Below are 17,945 nucleotides of genomic sequence, written 5' to 3'. Positions count from 1 at the left end.
ATTCTCCTTTTTTCCCTTTTCTATAGAATATTCCTCCATCTGGTATTCCTGATCCCCACAGATATATGCAGCAATACATCTGGTAACATAAATACTGCCTTCCCTGAGCATTTGCTTTACTTAATAGTAGAAATAGTACTTAATAGTGAACATCTCTTAAGGACATATGCAGCAGGCATTATATTAAGCAGCCATTTAACCCTCACAACAGCCATCCTATGAAATAGGTACTAGCATTTTCATAACATCTATTATTAAAAAAAAAGGGAGAAACAGGATTCAAATCTAGGTTCATGAGACTCAAAGTGTGGGCTTTTAACCATTAGTGTATCCTAATTTAAAACATTTTAAATGAAACATTTTAACATTAAAACTTTGAAAGGCCAGAGTTTCAAATTCCTCCTTTCCAATACAATATAGAATTTTCTATGCTCCTGAACTTTATTATCAGCCTCAAACCCCACTAGTTGATGACTTTAGGGGTAAGCAAATTGTAAGCTTTTCGGACCACACTTTCATATTGCCAGTAACTTTCCTTTGCTGACAACTTCAGGAAAACAATTTGTTGAGTTTATCAGACATCAGCAGCTTTGTTTCTTAAAGCAGATGTGATATATCTGCTCCACAACACTAATAATTAACATTGCTCGGAAATCAAGCCATAAAAGGTTTGTTTAAGTTAACTACAAAGGGGATGAGGTTGGCAGGGCGTGTTACCTTTTGGTCTGTGGTTACCAAATTCACCAGGAGCAGGGACTTTAACAGGGGTTGCTGAACTTTGAATGGTCAGCACACTGGGAGTGGCAGTAGTGGAATTGGCCTTTGGTCTTTGTCTTGGTGCAATTGAGGTTTCTGTTGGTCCAATGGTATCTGTTATTCTACGAGAAAAAAAACACATTTCATTTCAAATACTGGGATTACTTCTAAATTACTGGTTTTATAAAGCATCTATTTCAACAGATGCCTATTTATTATTATTAATGACCATGTTAGCCCTCTTGGCTTCTTCCTAAGTCTCCTTTTCAAACATTAAATGTTTAATGAAGATAGGAAAGTAAATAAAAATAAACCTAACCAGTTTCCTCAAGCCGGTATGCTATCATTCACAGTCAGCCACTGAGGCTGGCAGGAAAATAGTAGAGGATTGCTCTTAAGGAGATAAAATAAAGGAAACAAACAGAAGCCTTCTCGATAAGGTTTTGGGCAAAATCGAGAGCCAGCTTTCTAAACCAGTCAGAGAAATAAAAACAAGAAGCAACAATAACCGTCTCCCTTAGCTTAGACTCTCAGCCTAAGAAAGAAAAGATCACATCCTAGGGTGCGTAACACGCAAGAAGCCAAAACTATTAAAAGGTGGAGCTACCAACTCACATTCAACTTGCTGGATCTTTAACTTTGCTTTACTTAAAACAGTGAATGGAAATTATATAAAACTTTTCCCACTAGTTCTTAGTTTAGGCCACAGATGGGAGTGGTCAAGTGTAAACATAGTTTTAAAAGCAAGAGACACTACATATAATTTGAGAAGATACAGATATTTTCTTTTCTTTCAAAAAAAAAAAAGCCAGGAAAAAATCTTACACTTACATATTTATGAACCCTGCTTTCTATAAATTCCAAATACTCAAATACTTTAATAGGGTCTATGTTCACTATTCAAAAGGAATGCAATGCAGTCTCTTTACTAAGGTTCCTTAGCACATTTTCAAATGATCTGACACTTAACATTTTTGCATACACATGCTTTATCAAGCACACATCTGCTGCATTTAGACAAAGTCCTGTCCATTGTTAACTGCACAGATCTACAGTTCTTGCCTGTATCTGCAGATACCACAAGAGGGAGCCCTGTCAACACCTATCTTTCTAAGAAAGACAAGAAGTGAAATTGAATGAAAAGATTTTGGAAAGTCAGAAATACATTGTGTGTGTACTGTTTTCTAAAAACAAAAACATTTATGTTTTATATGGGACGGAGATGGTACAAGTCATATGAAAACTGAACTAAAAGGCAATAAAAGATCATGTATACATATAACCAATTACCTCTAATTTAACCTAATCAAGTATTTATTGAGTTCAAATTATGGATGTGGGCACTAAAACCAATGCTGTATCCTCCAAGCTCAAGTAAACTGTGGAAAATATTACACACAATATTTCTATTTGTCTATCCATTCTTTATTAAGTGGGAAGTATAGGCCAGACCTTACCCGGCCTCGTCCCTGTTCTAAATCACTCTATAGAGGAGTCACAACACACACGAGCACAGCAAACCTCTAGAAAGCATATTAGAATTCTGCAGACTTTGTTTAGTCTACTGTTTCCTGATTTATTTTGCTAATGTACGAATATCTATTATGCAATTATTACTGATATCCAGCAAATACAGCGAAGTATCCATCCTTCAAAGTTACAGTCTACCTACGAAGATATGGCAGATGTTTATGAAAATATAATAAAACATAAAACAGTAAAAATAATCAACACCAAGCCAGCACTGGCAATTGTTTCATAGAGGAGTAATTCTACCTTTAACCTAACTCAGCTAGGGAAGGCTCAGGTGAGAACTGAAGATGAAAGATGAGTATGATTCCATCAGACAGTGAAAGGAACTACGCAGTCTGTGTGAAGAAATGGGAAGAAAATGCCTGGACAGATTAGGCAAAGTGAAGATACAAACTTAACTAAAATGAAAGACCGAGTAACTACTGTTACTCGGAGCCACGCAGCCTCATATGCACTATTACAGCAGACCCAGAGCTGTTTTTCCTTCTTCCTTTCTTTTCTTTCTCCCTCACAATCACCTGAACAATCTTCCTAAACTACAAACTCTCTCTTAAAATTCTTCACTGTTTCCTTCTGCCAGGACAGTGATTCTCAACCCTCCCATCTTTAAGATAAAGTCACATAAGTTTCGTGTGTTTAACAGTCCGGAGAGCAGATGTAAATCTGGGGAAGGAGGTAGGGAGCTTTTAAGAAGTAAAGCAAAAGTGCCACAGATTGAAGGGTAGGGCAGGCAGATAATACTCATAAAAGCTTTAAAACATGTAAATAATGATACTAGCTACTTAGAGATGTCTCCATTTCCCCTCTGGAAATATGCCTTATACATAAAAAAAAAAAAAGATTAACAACTTTTTAACATTTAAAAATTTTCCAAGTACTTTACTGATACTATCAATAAAAACTAAATTTATATTATTGATCAATAAGCACCAACAAACCCTATTTTTAATACACATAATGTATAGACTTAACATACTATGACTAGCACTGTGAATTTTAGTTAACTATTTCATTATTTCATCTGCTTATAATTATATGGCTAAAACTTGTGTCATGGTGAAATGATATTCAAAACATCATCCTTATTCAGTTGACTCATGCTTTTTAAAAATCTATGCCTATTTTCTTAAAGATTTAATCATTGACACAATAATTATTTGAAAACACAAGTAACAATAAAATGCTGCTGCCAAGTCCTACGATTGCACGGCTGTGTCAACAGATAAGACAGACTGTCAGTCACCCTGGAATTCCTGCAAGTCAGATGTAACTTTACTCCTTCGACTTTTACTCAAACGAATATTTTAAATTCAAGTGAAGAATAATATTTCTTAGAGCAACACCATATTTTTTTTTTAAAACTAAGTCATTCCCAAGTGATTTTTCAACAATTTGCAAATAATAGAATATTTGTAACACATCTTACAACCAAGTCCCAAACAGCAGAAGTGACTACAAGGTGAAAATTCACTGGCCTAACGGCCAAAATCCAAATTTCTCAGCATGCCATATAAACCAAGTTGCCCTGACTGGCATTCTGTTCAAGTCATTTCCCACCACTCCCGTAGAACATCCCCTTATCAAACCCAGCCTTGCAGGTTCCCAAAGGCTGTTCTTGCTTGAAATGCCTGCCTGCTGCAGGCTCACTCCCCCTCGTTCCAAGTGACTTGACTGCTCGTCCTTCAAGGAGGAGCTCAGCAACCCCCACCCTCAGGGAGGGGATTCTTCCCACGCGCCTGCTTCCTCTACCCCCAGTCTTTCCCCTCCTCCACTGAGTGGTCTGATACCTATGAAGCTGTAATTGTTCACTGGTCTATCTTCATTAAAATGTGAACTCCCTGAAAATAAACTCTGCTGCTTCTTTGTGTTCTCAGTATTTACATCTTGCATATAACTAATGTATGACAAATATATTTTATGTATTTTATATCAAATAAAATACTCTACGTAAGTAAAATATAATACAAAAGAACTGTGACCAAGAAATCTCCCCAAATGTAATATTACACCTGTCTGATTATCTAAAACATAGTCCTTAGTTTATTAACTTTTAGACTCTTTCAAAAAAAAAAAATTAGTCATTAATTCAATCATTTGTCAGATTTAGGACTTAACCTGTGTAATTTGTATCAAATACTAATGTAGTAAATAATAAAAATTATTTAAAATATTATAATCTCTTTATCAGTCTTAAAAGTATTACCACTATACCATTCATACAAATTATACAAAGATATTTTTTTCTTTCCATAAGTTAAAAAAGTCATACTGGCTATCAAGCAAAACATAAAATTTCATAAATTAGTTGCCATGTGATGAAATAAAGACAACCTCCCCCCAAGTAAAATGACCCAATGTAACATCACCAGTTACACAATCACTTTGTGACTGCTGAGACAGAACAGTTCAAGGGAGATTGATGTCAAACCCTGTTATCTAATACAAAAAAAAAAAGCTTATTTTGAACTTGCTGTCTAAGCTCCATACCACATGCAATAAGGAACACAACACTTTTTGTGGGTGAAGAGCGTATTTAATCAATGACACTTGCTAGGATTAAAAATGAGAACTGCCCTTTTTTAAAAAATGCCTTTTCAAATTTCAGCATAGCTTTGCCTACCTGGCTTTTATTTGGCTTTTCCTAGAAGCTGCTTCACTAGCCGTCATCGGTTCAGGAAGAGTTGAAGGAATAGAAGAATTCTTGGAAGAAAAAATAAACATTTTCATTTTAGTTTTCATTTCAATCACAGAAAGCTTTATTTAAACACTACAGATATATTCTTAAACTTTAAAAGTCCTGACTGTGAAATACTATTTCTTTCACCTCAGACCTATAAATTGTTCACATTTATTTGCCAGATCTAATCTGCAAATGTCACTGCGTATTACACAAATGTCACTTTCACATTTGTGTTCCACAGAAACCCTTGGGAAATAAACAGAACCTTATCATTATACCCACTTTACAAATGGGTGAACCCTGGGTATAAAGGATTATATTACACTTGTAAATCAATGAGTATTCCACACTTTAGAAAAAGAAGCGAAGACCAAGCACCTGAGTAAGGAGCTGTTTTACACACTGCAGGTGATTTTCACAACCCTGCTTGTCAAGACTAGAAACAAGAGCAGAGGCTTCACTCATCTGTTTACACTCTATACATTTGGCTTACAATAAGGACTCATTAAACATTTGCTGAGTGAAAAGCTAAAAATCCAGGCAAATGTCAAATAAAGCTACTTCATTACTAGAAGTGTTAGTAATGACTTCCAGATTTAACTAAGAATGCATTACACTGACATAGTAAGAACTTCAAAAAACAAAAAGGTACCAACTTCCCTCTTTTTTCTTAGTGGGGTAGATTACGTTGTACACAAAGGAAACTCTTAAGAATATAAGTCAGGCCAGAATCATCTTCACAAAGTTGAGAATGGCTTAAAATCAGTGACTTTTCCAGACTTTTATTAAAATTAGCAGAGACTTGCCATATACTGTTAATCCAACATAGTTAAGTACAGTGTGCAGACACTGGATACAATTCAAAGCCTTTGAATGGGTTTAGCAATTACCAACTCATTATCTTCCCTGGACTAGACACCAGGTTTTATATTCATTATTTCTAATCCTCATAATTACTATCCCTGTTTTACAGAAAAAGAAACAGACAATAAGTAACTTTCCAAAATATATAAAATCAGTCACTGATGAAGACAGAACTGAACCTGGTTCTCTCCATTTACAATGCCTATGCTCTTTGAGCCAAGGTAGCCATACTTTCTCAGTTTGCAAAGTGCTTAATAGTTCAGTAATTTTTCATGACACCCCTGGCCCTACCTTCCCCCAAATCTAAAAGTCCTGTTTTTTTAGTAGTTAGACCCAACAAATGTATAATAGTAGTTTGTGCTATGTTAGACAAATGTTGCGGTGTTTCTCTCAAAGATGCAAAATATCCTGCAGTACCCCCTCATCCACTGTAGCTCCCCAGAGCACCACAGGGCACAGTTTGGCAACTGTGACTTTGTATCAAAAATACTAATCACAAACATACTATTAGACCACCTGTCATGAAACAAGCAACAAGTGTGTATACACACACACACACACACACATATTCACAAATGATAAAAATAAGACTATAAATTCATATCCTACTTGAAAAACTACTTACATTTATGTTGGAGACAGGACAATCCTTTTTGGCAAATTTAAATGCAAAATAGGACACTTGAAATATATCAGGCCTACGCTCTGGATCTGGTTCAAGCATGAACCCTGCAAAAATAGATTAAAATGTTAAGAAGTTTCATTGAACACAGAAGCAATTAGGGGCACATTAAAAGAGTAAAATATACACATATATACTTTTTTCCATTCCAAGATCAGCGATGATTCCAGCAAACTTTGTTAACATTTATACAAAATATAAAAATTATTATCTTATATACCAACTTTAAAGAGACAAATCAGTCCTAGAAGAGTTCTGCATTAGAAATATAAATGATAAATATGAATATTCTTCTGAGATATGACACACAAAAAAAGTGAGTTTAGTAAATACTGCGTAATTATTCAAGAAAGTTCCAAAGCCACAGTAGGGGTCCTTATTTTCACTATTACCTAAAATGCTAGTACTTAAGTGCACCTGAATCATTAAGAAAAGACTAAATTGCATGCATTATAATCTATTTAGTAAAATAGTATAAGACTGGCACTATAACCTTCCTAAAACATGCTTTCTTCCCACAGTGATGCTAGCAATACTCATCGCAGTTCCATACTTCGACATGCTATGCACAGCATGTTCAGAAGCACAGGCATAGTTTTACGGTTCTATTACAAACAGATTTCAGATCAACCTTGTTGCTTGAGAGGCCTGACCTTTTTTCTAACCAAAATGACCACTACCATTTGTCTATTTCTTGGATAACTTGTTAATTTACATTTTACAAGAAGGTTGACATTTATACTCCATCTATAACTGAAAAATCCATATTTTGTTAAGATATTCTCCATGATCTAATTCTGCTTCACTGATTAACTCTAAGTTCTTATCATATTCAAATAATTTTAAACCTATTTGCAATGTAAAATTTACAGTATGAATCAGATAATATTCTGAAATTTCCTAATAAAATTACATACAGAGATATCAAGGTATATAAACAGCTAAATTAAAATTATAAACCAAAATGAATTAAATCCGCCTTTCAAACTCAAGTAATATTTGAACAAACACTGTGTAATACATCTCCAACAGCACGATAAATTAATTTGGTTAAGAACATGGTTGTTTGGCAAGTGACACTAAACACAAACTTAAAAATTTACTTTGGAGATTCTGAACTCAGTTTTATTATGTTCTGCATGTCACTTGATTTTATATATTTTAAAAAGCTAACATATATCACTCATAAAATTGACTTATTATTTTATCACCATTGTTAGATGGAAATAACTCAAAACACTGAATTCTAATGTTTATTGGTTTATATTCAACCTCACTCCAGAAAAGATTTGAGAAATCGACAAGATTTGTTTTATCCTCCAGAATCGTATTTTATCTTGATACCAACAAATATTCAATGTGTTAAAAGGAACAACAGTACATGATATAGGCATAAATTTAAACAGGCTTTTAACAACAAACACTTATTCATTTAATTTTCAAAAATCAAACAAATCACAAAAACTTTATCAAAGTCACAAACTTAAAATTCTACTTTTCTAACAATTAAGTTTATTTGGTCTTTAAAATCTAATTTCACCGGTAGCTAATTATAAATATGTATTCCTCCACAGGACTTAAAGTGACATGCAAAACTATAAGATTTTTTAAATATGTGAGAAAATTAAGACCAATGAAAAATAGTGGCTAAGGAAAAATAAAACAAAACAAAAACCTGGGTAACGATGTCAGTAAAGAAATCGCATATGTTTGGTCTTAAAAACGCACGCCAAAAATTGAGCACTCTGCTTTCTTGCCATCAACACAAGTAGGGTGACATGATCCATTACGTTAATCACAGTGTCCTTAATGCAAAGACAAACCAGGTGCTAAGAAAAAGCACTATTCCTGATGCTGAAAGCAGAGTCCATTCTCCTTTGCATCTTTCTAAAGATGGCTCACTCTGAGTGAAAAATATCCTTAAGGAATCACAATCAGTAACACAGGGTCGGGTCTTACACACTCCTTCCATGTGGACCAGTGACATACCACCTACATGCAGCTCAGTAGAAGAAATTCTACAGGAGCAGAGAATACTGCAGGACGAAGATCCACTTCTCTGGCCTGGCTTAATCTAGGAAAAGCTTTTGAAGTGTCTAGACAGGAAGAGAATGATTCTTCAGGTAATGCTATACTTTTTTCCTTTTATAGTAGATGAGAAGCATTGAAGGGAAATGAAAAATTTGAGATTTTATGTTCTCTGATCGACATCTGTAGAGGTAATTCTCTCTCTCAAGTTAAGAATAGCACAACATCCCCTAATGATTAGGTAACCAGGCTGTGGGTAGAATTGATATCATCTTGTAAGGAAACAAAAAGACTTCTAACTACCCTGGCACGTGTTTCCACGTGGGAAGACATTTTCCGGGAGCAGTTTAGTTTGTCTGACTGTACTGACCCCATTTATGTGGCATAAAATCTGCCTAAAAGGTCATGACTAGCATTTATTTTAATAAAGTAGAACAGAAAATATTACAGTGCATTATACCGTAAGTATAAGCAAAGTTTCAAGACATTTGTTTCACATGTGTGTGCGTGTATGTACCAGGTCATCACTAAAATGTATTTTTTATTACGGATCACAGTCAAGTAGTTTTAAAAACCACTGTGCTAGCGACCTCTGTTACTATAGTGCATTCCTCTCCAAGGAAAGACAGTGATTTGTCTAATTTAGACTAGAAAAAAATAAGCACCCACAGGTGTCCATCTCTGCTGCTTTCTTTCAGAACAGTTTATTCTCAGGACATGTGTGTTCTCTGCAGAACCACGTTTTGCAAGTGGCCTGCTTCTGTGGAAGAAGTCTATGGCTTTCCGGCATTGTCTATGACTGGATGTGAGTATATTTGGGAGTTGAATATACATTAACAGGCCCATTTGGCTTCAGATCCAAATTCTGTTTTGCAATCCGCTTTATCAGTACTTATTTTGTCATTTTATCTGATGCGATCCTGTGCCCTATCTCTGCTTTGGTTCTAAATTCAAAATATGAAGAAGCAGTAACCCACAGTAGGACACAGCTACATTTTTATCTCTGAATATTTTACATTTAATATTATCAGCCACTTAAAAGGAAAAGGAAACAATTCAATGAGACATCATTAAAGCACTTAATAATGTAATTTCCCAAACTCTCCAAAAGAATGCATTGCAAAATGTACTCTTAGATTACTGAATCATGTAACCTGGAGTGTAACGGTATCAGTTCCAACCCAGCTAAATACTGAAGCATATCCTCCAATAATGACAACTTCAGTTTTTAAGGAGGTGACCCAAAGCCATTTTCTCTCACAATAATTAAACGTTAAGTTTAGTGTTTTATTAACTCCTACTTCATGACAATAAAACAGTATCACCTACAAAAATACACTCTTAAGTGGAAGAATCAAGGAATATGTGAGTCTAATTCATCCAAAAGTGAATCAAGTGATTTAAGTTTTAAAAAAGGCAGAGAAGCTAGAATACACCCTTGTTTTCTCAACTTAGAAGGATCACGCGAATCATCAAGACCATTCCCACTGACCTTGTTCTACTACAAATATAAAACCGACTTTTAAGAAGTTGGCCACATAGAAACACAAGGGTATTTCTCTGCTCCTCCCAACTGTGTGATTCTTTCTATTGACACAAACGCACTAATACAACCTGAGAACACAAAACAGCCTCAACATTGACGGTTGTATATGATTAAACCACCACAGTATTTCCAACTGATTAAAAACCACTTGTGTCCAAGGCAGCTGAACTAATTACGCTTATTCTGGTTTTGCGACATCCATGCACATTCCAACACAAAGAGCAGCTAAGGCGCAGCTCAGCAGGGGCCATGTTAAACACGGCTTCATCAAGAACTCACACCAAAAATTAAGTGAAGTAGTTCCCATTCAAGTTACATAAAAGGATGGGCCCATGCCTGGGCCTAAGTAAAAGTTAAACCAGCACCTCTAATCTAACGTTTCAACAAAATTATTAGGAAAATACTTTGGACAGAAGTCTCAAAACAACGTTCCTGCTTAAAAACTTTTAAAATTTTTTCCTTCCACAAAGACATCTTTTGTCTCCCACAGACTTCCAGTTACCACAATTATAGTAATTTGCCTGAAAAGAGAATACCCACTCTAATTTTGTAACCATAAATACTTCGAGCATTAACGTGTTATATTTGTCTGTGGACCTATGAAGAGTATTACAGAAAACTTGTATGTTAGGCGTATGTATTCTATAGACCTTATTCCATAAACTATTGAAGTCAAACCAAATTCAACAGCTAATAATAAACACGTTCAATCATAACTAAAAGACTAAGTGGCACTATTAATATGCCAGGATAGTCTATCTGGGATAGTTCTGGTAGCTGTTCCTAGAAGTTATTGATCACAGCCCTCTCTCTACACCTCCCCAAGTGGTAACCCCAAGAGCCAAGGACTGAAAACCTCCAGGGAAACCCTATCTTAAACTCTGATTTCTTTTCAAAACTACATTAAAATGTCCGAGATTTAAAAATACATATATATAGGATATAGTGGATGAGGGCGTAAATGAAACAAGATGGGCCACGAGCTGATAATAACTGAAGCTGGGCAGCAGGTACATGATAATCCACTGCACTTTTCTGCTTGTATTTCTAAATATTTTTTAACTTCCATAATAAATTTTCAGTGAATACAAACAAGCAAACAAGTTCCCGGTTTCCCAAAGAAAACAGGTATTAAAGTAAATTTATTTACTATCATAAAGACAAGAAAAACAAGTATTGGTAGGATACGGAAAAAAGGGAATCCATGTGCACTACTGGTGGGAATGAAAATTGGCGCAGCCACTATGGAAAACATATAACCCATCAAGTCTACTTCTGAGTATGTATCTGAAGGAAATAAAAGCACAAACTCAGAAAGATATCTATACCCTCATGTTCACTGAAGCATTATTTATAGTAGCCAAGACATGGAAGCAACCTAAGTGTCCATCAATGGATGAATGGATAAATAAAATGTGAAAAATACATACACACACAGTGACAGACAGACAGACAGACAGACAGACAGACACACACACACACACACACACACACACACACACACACACACACACGAATATTATTCAGCCATTAAAAGAGAAGGAAATCTTCCTATTTTTACACCATGAATGAACATGAGGACAGTATACTAAGTGAAATAAGTCAGACAGAGAAGGACAAATACCAACTGATCTACTTAAAAAAACAAAACATACAGATACAGAGAACAGACTGGTGGTTGTGAGAGGTAGGAGGTGTTGGATGGGCAAAACAGGTGTAGGTGCTCGAAAGGTAACAAACTTCCAGTTATAAAATAAGTAAGTCCCAGGGATGTAATGTACAGCATGATGACTACAGCTAATCATACTGTATTGTATATTGTATATTTCAAAGTTGCTAAGACAGTAGATCTTAAGAGTTCTCATCACAAGGGAAAACAATGTGTAACTATGTGAGGTGATAGATGTTTACTAGACCTACTGTGGTGATTATTTCACAATATTACATCAAATCATTTCACTGCACACCTGAAACTATGTAATGTTATACGTCAATTATATTTCAATTAAATACGTAAATATTTAAACCTAATAGAAGAGCTGCTAAGATCTAGGACATAGAACCATAAAGCAACAGTAAGTCAGCAGACCCAAAGCAAAAAGACAAAACAAAACAAAGTCTTCTCCGTTGTTCAGTATGAATCACTATTTAGAGGTGAGAAAAATAATCTTAGTAGTTACACTTAACAGTATGCTCTGGAATATATGATAACTTCTGGCAAATCTTTGATATACACCATTAACCTGAAAATTCAAGTTTGGCTTCAAGGTATCCAAAGAAATCTCTGCAGGGAAAGTACATCCTAATGAGTATCTGACAGTAGATGCCCTGACCTTCACCCAGAAAATCAGAAATCAGGCTAGCTCAGGAAGAAGAAGAAAGACATCAGTAGTGGTGGTAGTTACTGCAGAAGTAATGATGGCAGCATTAAAGGCCGTCTCTCACCAAGTACTTAGACACGCTAAGAAGCTTTTTTCATAATTCATTTTATTTTCACAATAACCCTAAGAGGGAGGTAATTTTAATATGCTCATTTTAGAAATAAAACTGAAGTAAATGGAGCTGCCCAACATTCTGTACCAACTAAGGGACAAGGGAGATGCAAGTCCAGGCCCTTTGGCACCAGAGGCCTGATTCTTAATCTCCACAATGTACTTCCTTAACCACCATGACAGAAGCTAAAAGCAAGGTGAAGCAGCCAGCCTTCTGTTCACTCATCATAACTCTTTGGTATTCCTGTTAGTTATGCTTCTCATTCTCCTCTGAACGTTCTCCAGTTCAACTCTTAGGCCCATAAATGTAAAGTGCTTCTCTCCTCACTGTCCACCACCATCCACCTCCATTACTTACTTGTCTATTGAAAAAGTTAACAGAAGCTAATAAGAAAAATTCTAAATAATTGCTACTTTTAAGAAGAAAAGTCTGCAGAAAATTAATAAACTGAACATTATGGACAGTAGGTAATAATACCCTTGACCAAACTGGTGATAATCAAAACTGCATTCAAATACTTATATAACCACAAACCATGTAGTTTTAACAAAGGTTAAGCAAAGCTATTTCATTCTCCAAAATCTTGAGTCACATAAAATAGATGCAAGCAGCATTAGAGAAACTATTAAGACTAAAAAGATATGTCTTTTTAATGCTTTATCTCATATATAAATGTGGGAGCAACTACACTGCATGAATAGATAACTGCCAATAAAAAGTTTCACTTTCAAAAACTATGCACACAGGTATGCAACCTCTGGTTTTCTGAAGGTAGGATTTATTTGAAAGCAATGTAAATCACCAATTACTTTATTACAAAAGTGGATACAGAAACCTAAATTAAATGGTGGGAAACAGGCAAGGTCACATGTGAAAAATGCAAAGAATAAAACTGCAAAGAATCTAAATGTTTCCTAAAAAATATTACATTACAGATAAGTATGTTCTGGTTTTCAAAAATCTCTATATTGTTAAGTTTTTACTACTCAAGATAATATCTAAAAAGTAAAATCCACAAAGGCCCTATGACAGGAGATAAAATACCAACATTTACTTGAAGGCTTTTATTTTATTCAACCTTGTTTTTCCATTTCTGCTTAGCTCTCAGAGGTAAGTTCAAAGACATTAACACACGGTTGAATTTATACTAACATTGATAAAAACTAAAATCTGTACATTTATCAACAAGTAAAGCAAGCATGCGATGCCCTGTAAAGCATCAGTGAACTAGAGCCCAGTTAGATCCTGAAGTTATCAGCAGTTGTTTAGCTTTCCCACCTTCCCATTATATACAAACACATACCCACACACACACATACAGAGAAGGGGGAAAGAAAAACCTAACACAAGAACAAAAGATCTTATTACTATAAGCAAATTAAATCACGAGTCAGGGTATATTTACTGCCCAGTCTCTCATACAATACTGTCCAATGAGAATACTAAGTTTCTAAGACACTGCAAGATCCTCAATAAAAATCATCAGCCTAACTGTGATTAAAATGTTATACTTAACAGCATAATAGTGTCACAGTTACAATGATTTACAACAAAGGGCTTCAATAAATATCCACATGGATAACCTTCTAAACTTCAATTAGCCAGAACACTCAACAGCCAAAGTAAATCCCTCAATCCACTTTTTGAGCATTCCCCTTGATCAGAGTTCTTTCATGCTTTTGATGTCCTAGATTTTGGACAATGAAGGAAGAAAGCAGCTGGATAAGAGCAGCTTATGGGTCTGATGTTTATGCAAATATATTCTAAAGGTAGGTTTGCTCTTTAAAAAAAAATTCACATTCTGCAAAATGGCAGGCTAAAAGTAACAGGGCTCATGGGGAAAAGAGAGTTGGGACAAACCAATGAAAAACCATACAGCTCTGTCACTAGCACACTGACAAGAACAGTCATTGGCACCTGGGAAGGTAACTTGGACTCCCCAGGCAGGTAGCTTAATTTGGCTGAAAGCTGCCACAAGGGCATAAAAACACATCAAAACAAGGTTAGGAGGCTCTCAATCAATAAAGATAAAGGTACAACTCTGAGACAACGGAGATGACATTCAGGGGGCCATCCACTAGTAGAGAGCCACACAAATACTGACAGGTAGCACTCTCTGGGAAGAAAATCCCCAGGTACAAGCACCATATTCAATGTCCTCCAATTACAGTTGAACGTCTTCGTGCTGGCAGTGCAGCAGCCAAGCTCGGGGCTATTTCCTTTCCCTGCAAGTTATACCATCATCTTCCCCACTCCATTACTCTGCTTCCCCTTGCCTAGGAAAAACATTTCACATGAGGCAGTGTAATTTTTGTGTTCAACTGACATAACTCTCTAATTTCCAACAGGATGAGCAAATCCACATTACAGATGTAAAAAGACTGTGCTTTAAGTAAATTTGCAAAGTGAGGCTAGATATCCTTTTATGCTCCATCTTCTTTTGACTATTTTTCTTTTGGAGTGTTTGCCCTTTTCTTTTTGAGCTTCATAAACTACAAAAGATAGCCATTTGTCAAGTGTGTAACAAATTTTTTTTCCCATTTATCATTTGACTCTATGCTAGGGTTCATGGTTTGAAGGGACTTTCAATGGTTTAAATTTATATATTAATGGATTCATCTTTTTTTTTCTAGCTCCTGAGATTAAAAGCCTAGTTTATATATTACCTATTCCAGTGTTATAAGTGAATTTATATCTATTTTCTTCAAGTATATTTACATTTTATTTTTCACATTTAAGTCTCTGATTTATCTGAAATTTTAGTATAATGTTCAAGGTAGAGATTCAGCCTTATTTTTTTGTCTACACATAGATAATAAACTTTTGCATTTCCATCTGTTTTCCCCACTAAATTGAATTGTCATCTTTATCATACAAAACCTCAAATATATTTCGACTGACCTTCTTTTCTACTGCATTGATCTCTGTGGCTGGAGGCTATGACAGAGGATGTTTAAAATGGAGAAAACATAGCAATGCTAGAAACACTTTAATTAAAACAGTACTGAGCAGTGCTATTTAAATATTGCAGCTTGCTAACATAGTTTAATATCTAATGGTCCTCCCCCTCCCCCAAATCATCTTTTTCAGAAATTTTACCATGAGCATATATAAAAAATTAAATTATAATATCTATCAAAAGGAAAGGAAAAACTCTCAAAGGAGTTTGGAAGGAATACTGAAGTATTCTTTTGGAATCAAAGGCCCACAGGATTATTCTTTCTGATACTACACTTAGGGGGCTTTCCAATTTTATAATCAATACAGAATAAATATTGAAAAGGGTGGCAATATAAACTTCAATCTAAGATTGTCAATACTTTGATCTGAAGAAGCAATAGATCTGTATATTTAAACTTCAAAAGTACAAAGACTGAATAATTAAATGTTATGGTGTAAGTTTTTCCAGAAATTCCAGTTTCACTAATTATATAATATCTATGTTCTATAAAAGCTTATCTAGAGTTTAAAAATGCCCATGTACTAATCAGTAATTAGGCAGCTCTCATTTCTATAAAAGCCTTATAAATATCTTTTTAAATGTATTTCTTCACTATAGTTTCACAAAATTATAACATAAAATTAAAAGACTAGGTTTAATATGTGTGTATATTATATGTATGTATGTATATGTGTAACTGAATCACTTGGCTGTACACCTGAAACATTGTGAATCAACTACACTTCAATAAAAAATTAAATCTTTTAAAAAAGAAAAGGAATGGAAACAGCAAGCCGTTAAGTACAGTATCTTACAATTTTTTCATAAATTTTCCAAGTACTTACTTATTAAGCAATGTATGTTATGGGAGTAACGAGAATTGTCTGGGATGGTGAAGCTGCCATCACAGATGGCAACCTGACTCTCACCAAAAGGAAGAGTGAAGAAACAAAGTTTATACAGTAAACATCCTAGTGCCTGTAAAACAAAGAAGCATGAATATCATCAGAGCTCAAGTATCAACTTAACCACAAGACCCAAAAATAAGCCACAATCAAAAACTTAATATATTATTTAAAAAAACCAAAAGCCTTATGTTTCTTTTCAATCCTTTCAACTTAAGTTGAAACAAATTAATGTGCTTAATTTTTTAAAAGACACTTAACTGTATCATTCCCATATTTTTCTATCACATCTGTAGCTAGTTGGCTGAATTAAGGTTATCATCGAACTCTAGATCATGAATGGTATAATTAAAACTAAAAGTGGTTGGTTCCTTCTGGGGAAAAAATTACACTTTCATTTCTTCCACAAGGAAAATATATATTTAGTACATAACTAGCTTATAATAACCAATAAAGTAAGCACAAGGTTCCTCCTAGAAGCATCTTTTTTTTTTAACATTTTTTATTGATTTATAATCATTTTACAATGTTAGAAGCATCTTTTTAAAACTTCACTATAAAGCATGTCTTAAATTCCTGAAATTCCAAATATGAGTTAGCCAGCACAGTTATATTTATCAGACAACCATCAATACATTTTCACTGATCATTCGTAAGTACATGTCATTATTTCATAGTATAAAAATAGTTTTATATTTCTGTGTATAATCCTATAATTTTTATTCTACATTATACTAATCATATTTGTACCTGGGTAATCTATATAAAATTCAAAAGGGGAGGGCTCTGTCTGCTTCACTTGCATGGATTCATAAACATCACAGCACCAGCAAATCTACTTGCTGACAATGAAGACAAAACACCCTAAAACACAACTTGCATCTGGAAAAGTAGCATAGGAAATATTTAGCTAAGCTGCTAATAGCTCAAACCTGAGAAGCAGTAATAAAAAGTGATTTTTGCTCAAGAAATCATATTGTCACAAGAAGTCACCTACAAGCCTTAAGAGTATAAAGAGCATTTCTAATTCTAAACAGATGGTATAAAATTATCCAATAGTTACTACACAATTACATCAGCAATACTGAAATTTGGGCAATCTAAAATTTAGAAAATCAGCATTCTTCTGTTGGATTTTCTCCACACATCAACTTAGCAAACCTAATTAACAAATACACTAGCTTTATAACTACTATGAAGATTACAATAGGCAGAAACACCTTTGTGAGTTTAACAATATTAATTTATAAAACATTATCTTCAATATTATAACAGACTTCCAATGAAAAAAGTTTAAAGACTCTAGAAATTTCAATGTATTAGTTCAAAATCATTACTTAGTTATTTACTATATAACTAACAAAACTGTAAAGATTCTGAATAGAAATAACCAATTCAATGTGGCTTAAAAATTTTTGATGCTTTTTTATATAAGAAAGATATTTTCAGCATTTGTGCAGCAAATTGAGCATAAGGCTTCCTTAACAGCACTAAAAACTGTATTATTAATGGTGTAA

The 17,945-nt window shown here is 34.5% G+C and overlaps 1 protein-coding gene across 2 annotated transcripts in view; it reads right to left on the bottom strand.

Moving 5' to 3' along the window:
• Positions 1–17,945, bottom strand: part of BMP2K (BMP2 inducible kinase) — a 118,892-nt gene that overhangs the window by 35,634 nt on the left and 65,313 nt on the right. For both annotated transcript variants that reach the window (XM_074345937.1, XM_074345945.1), the window contains exons 7-10: positions 16,369–16,501; positions 6,459–6,562; positions 4,910–4,989; positions 718–878 (exon numbers count right to left, since the gene is read on the bottom strand). In XM_074345937.1, coding sequence (XP_074202038.1) covers positions 718–878; positions 4,910–4,989; positions 6,459–6,562; positions 16,369–16,501 — 478 coding nt within the window. The remainder of the gene's footprint in view (positions 1–717; positions 879–4,909; positions 4,990–6,458; positions 6,563–16,368; positions 16,502–17,945) is intronic.

This window comes from Camelus bactrianus, chromosome 2 (genome assembly GCF_048773025.1).
Source record: "Camelus bactrianus isolate YW-2024 breed Bactrian camel chromosome 2, ASM4877302v1, whole genome shotgun sequence".
NCBI lineage: Eukaryota > Metazoa > Chordata > Mammalia > Artiodactyla > Camelidae > Camelus > Camelus bactrianus.
Note: the sequence above shows the minus strand (reverse complement) of the source record. Positions and strands in the feature narration are given on the sequence as shown.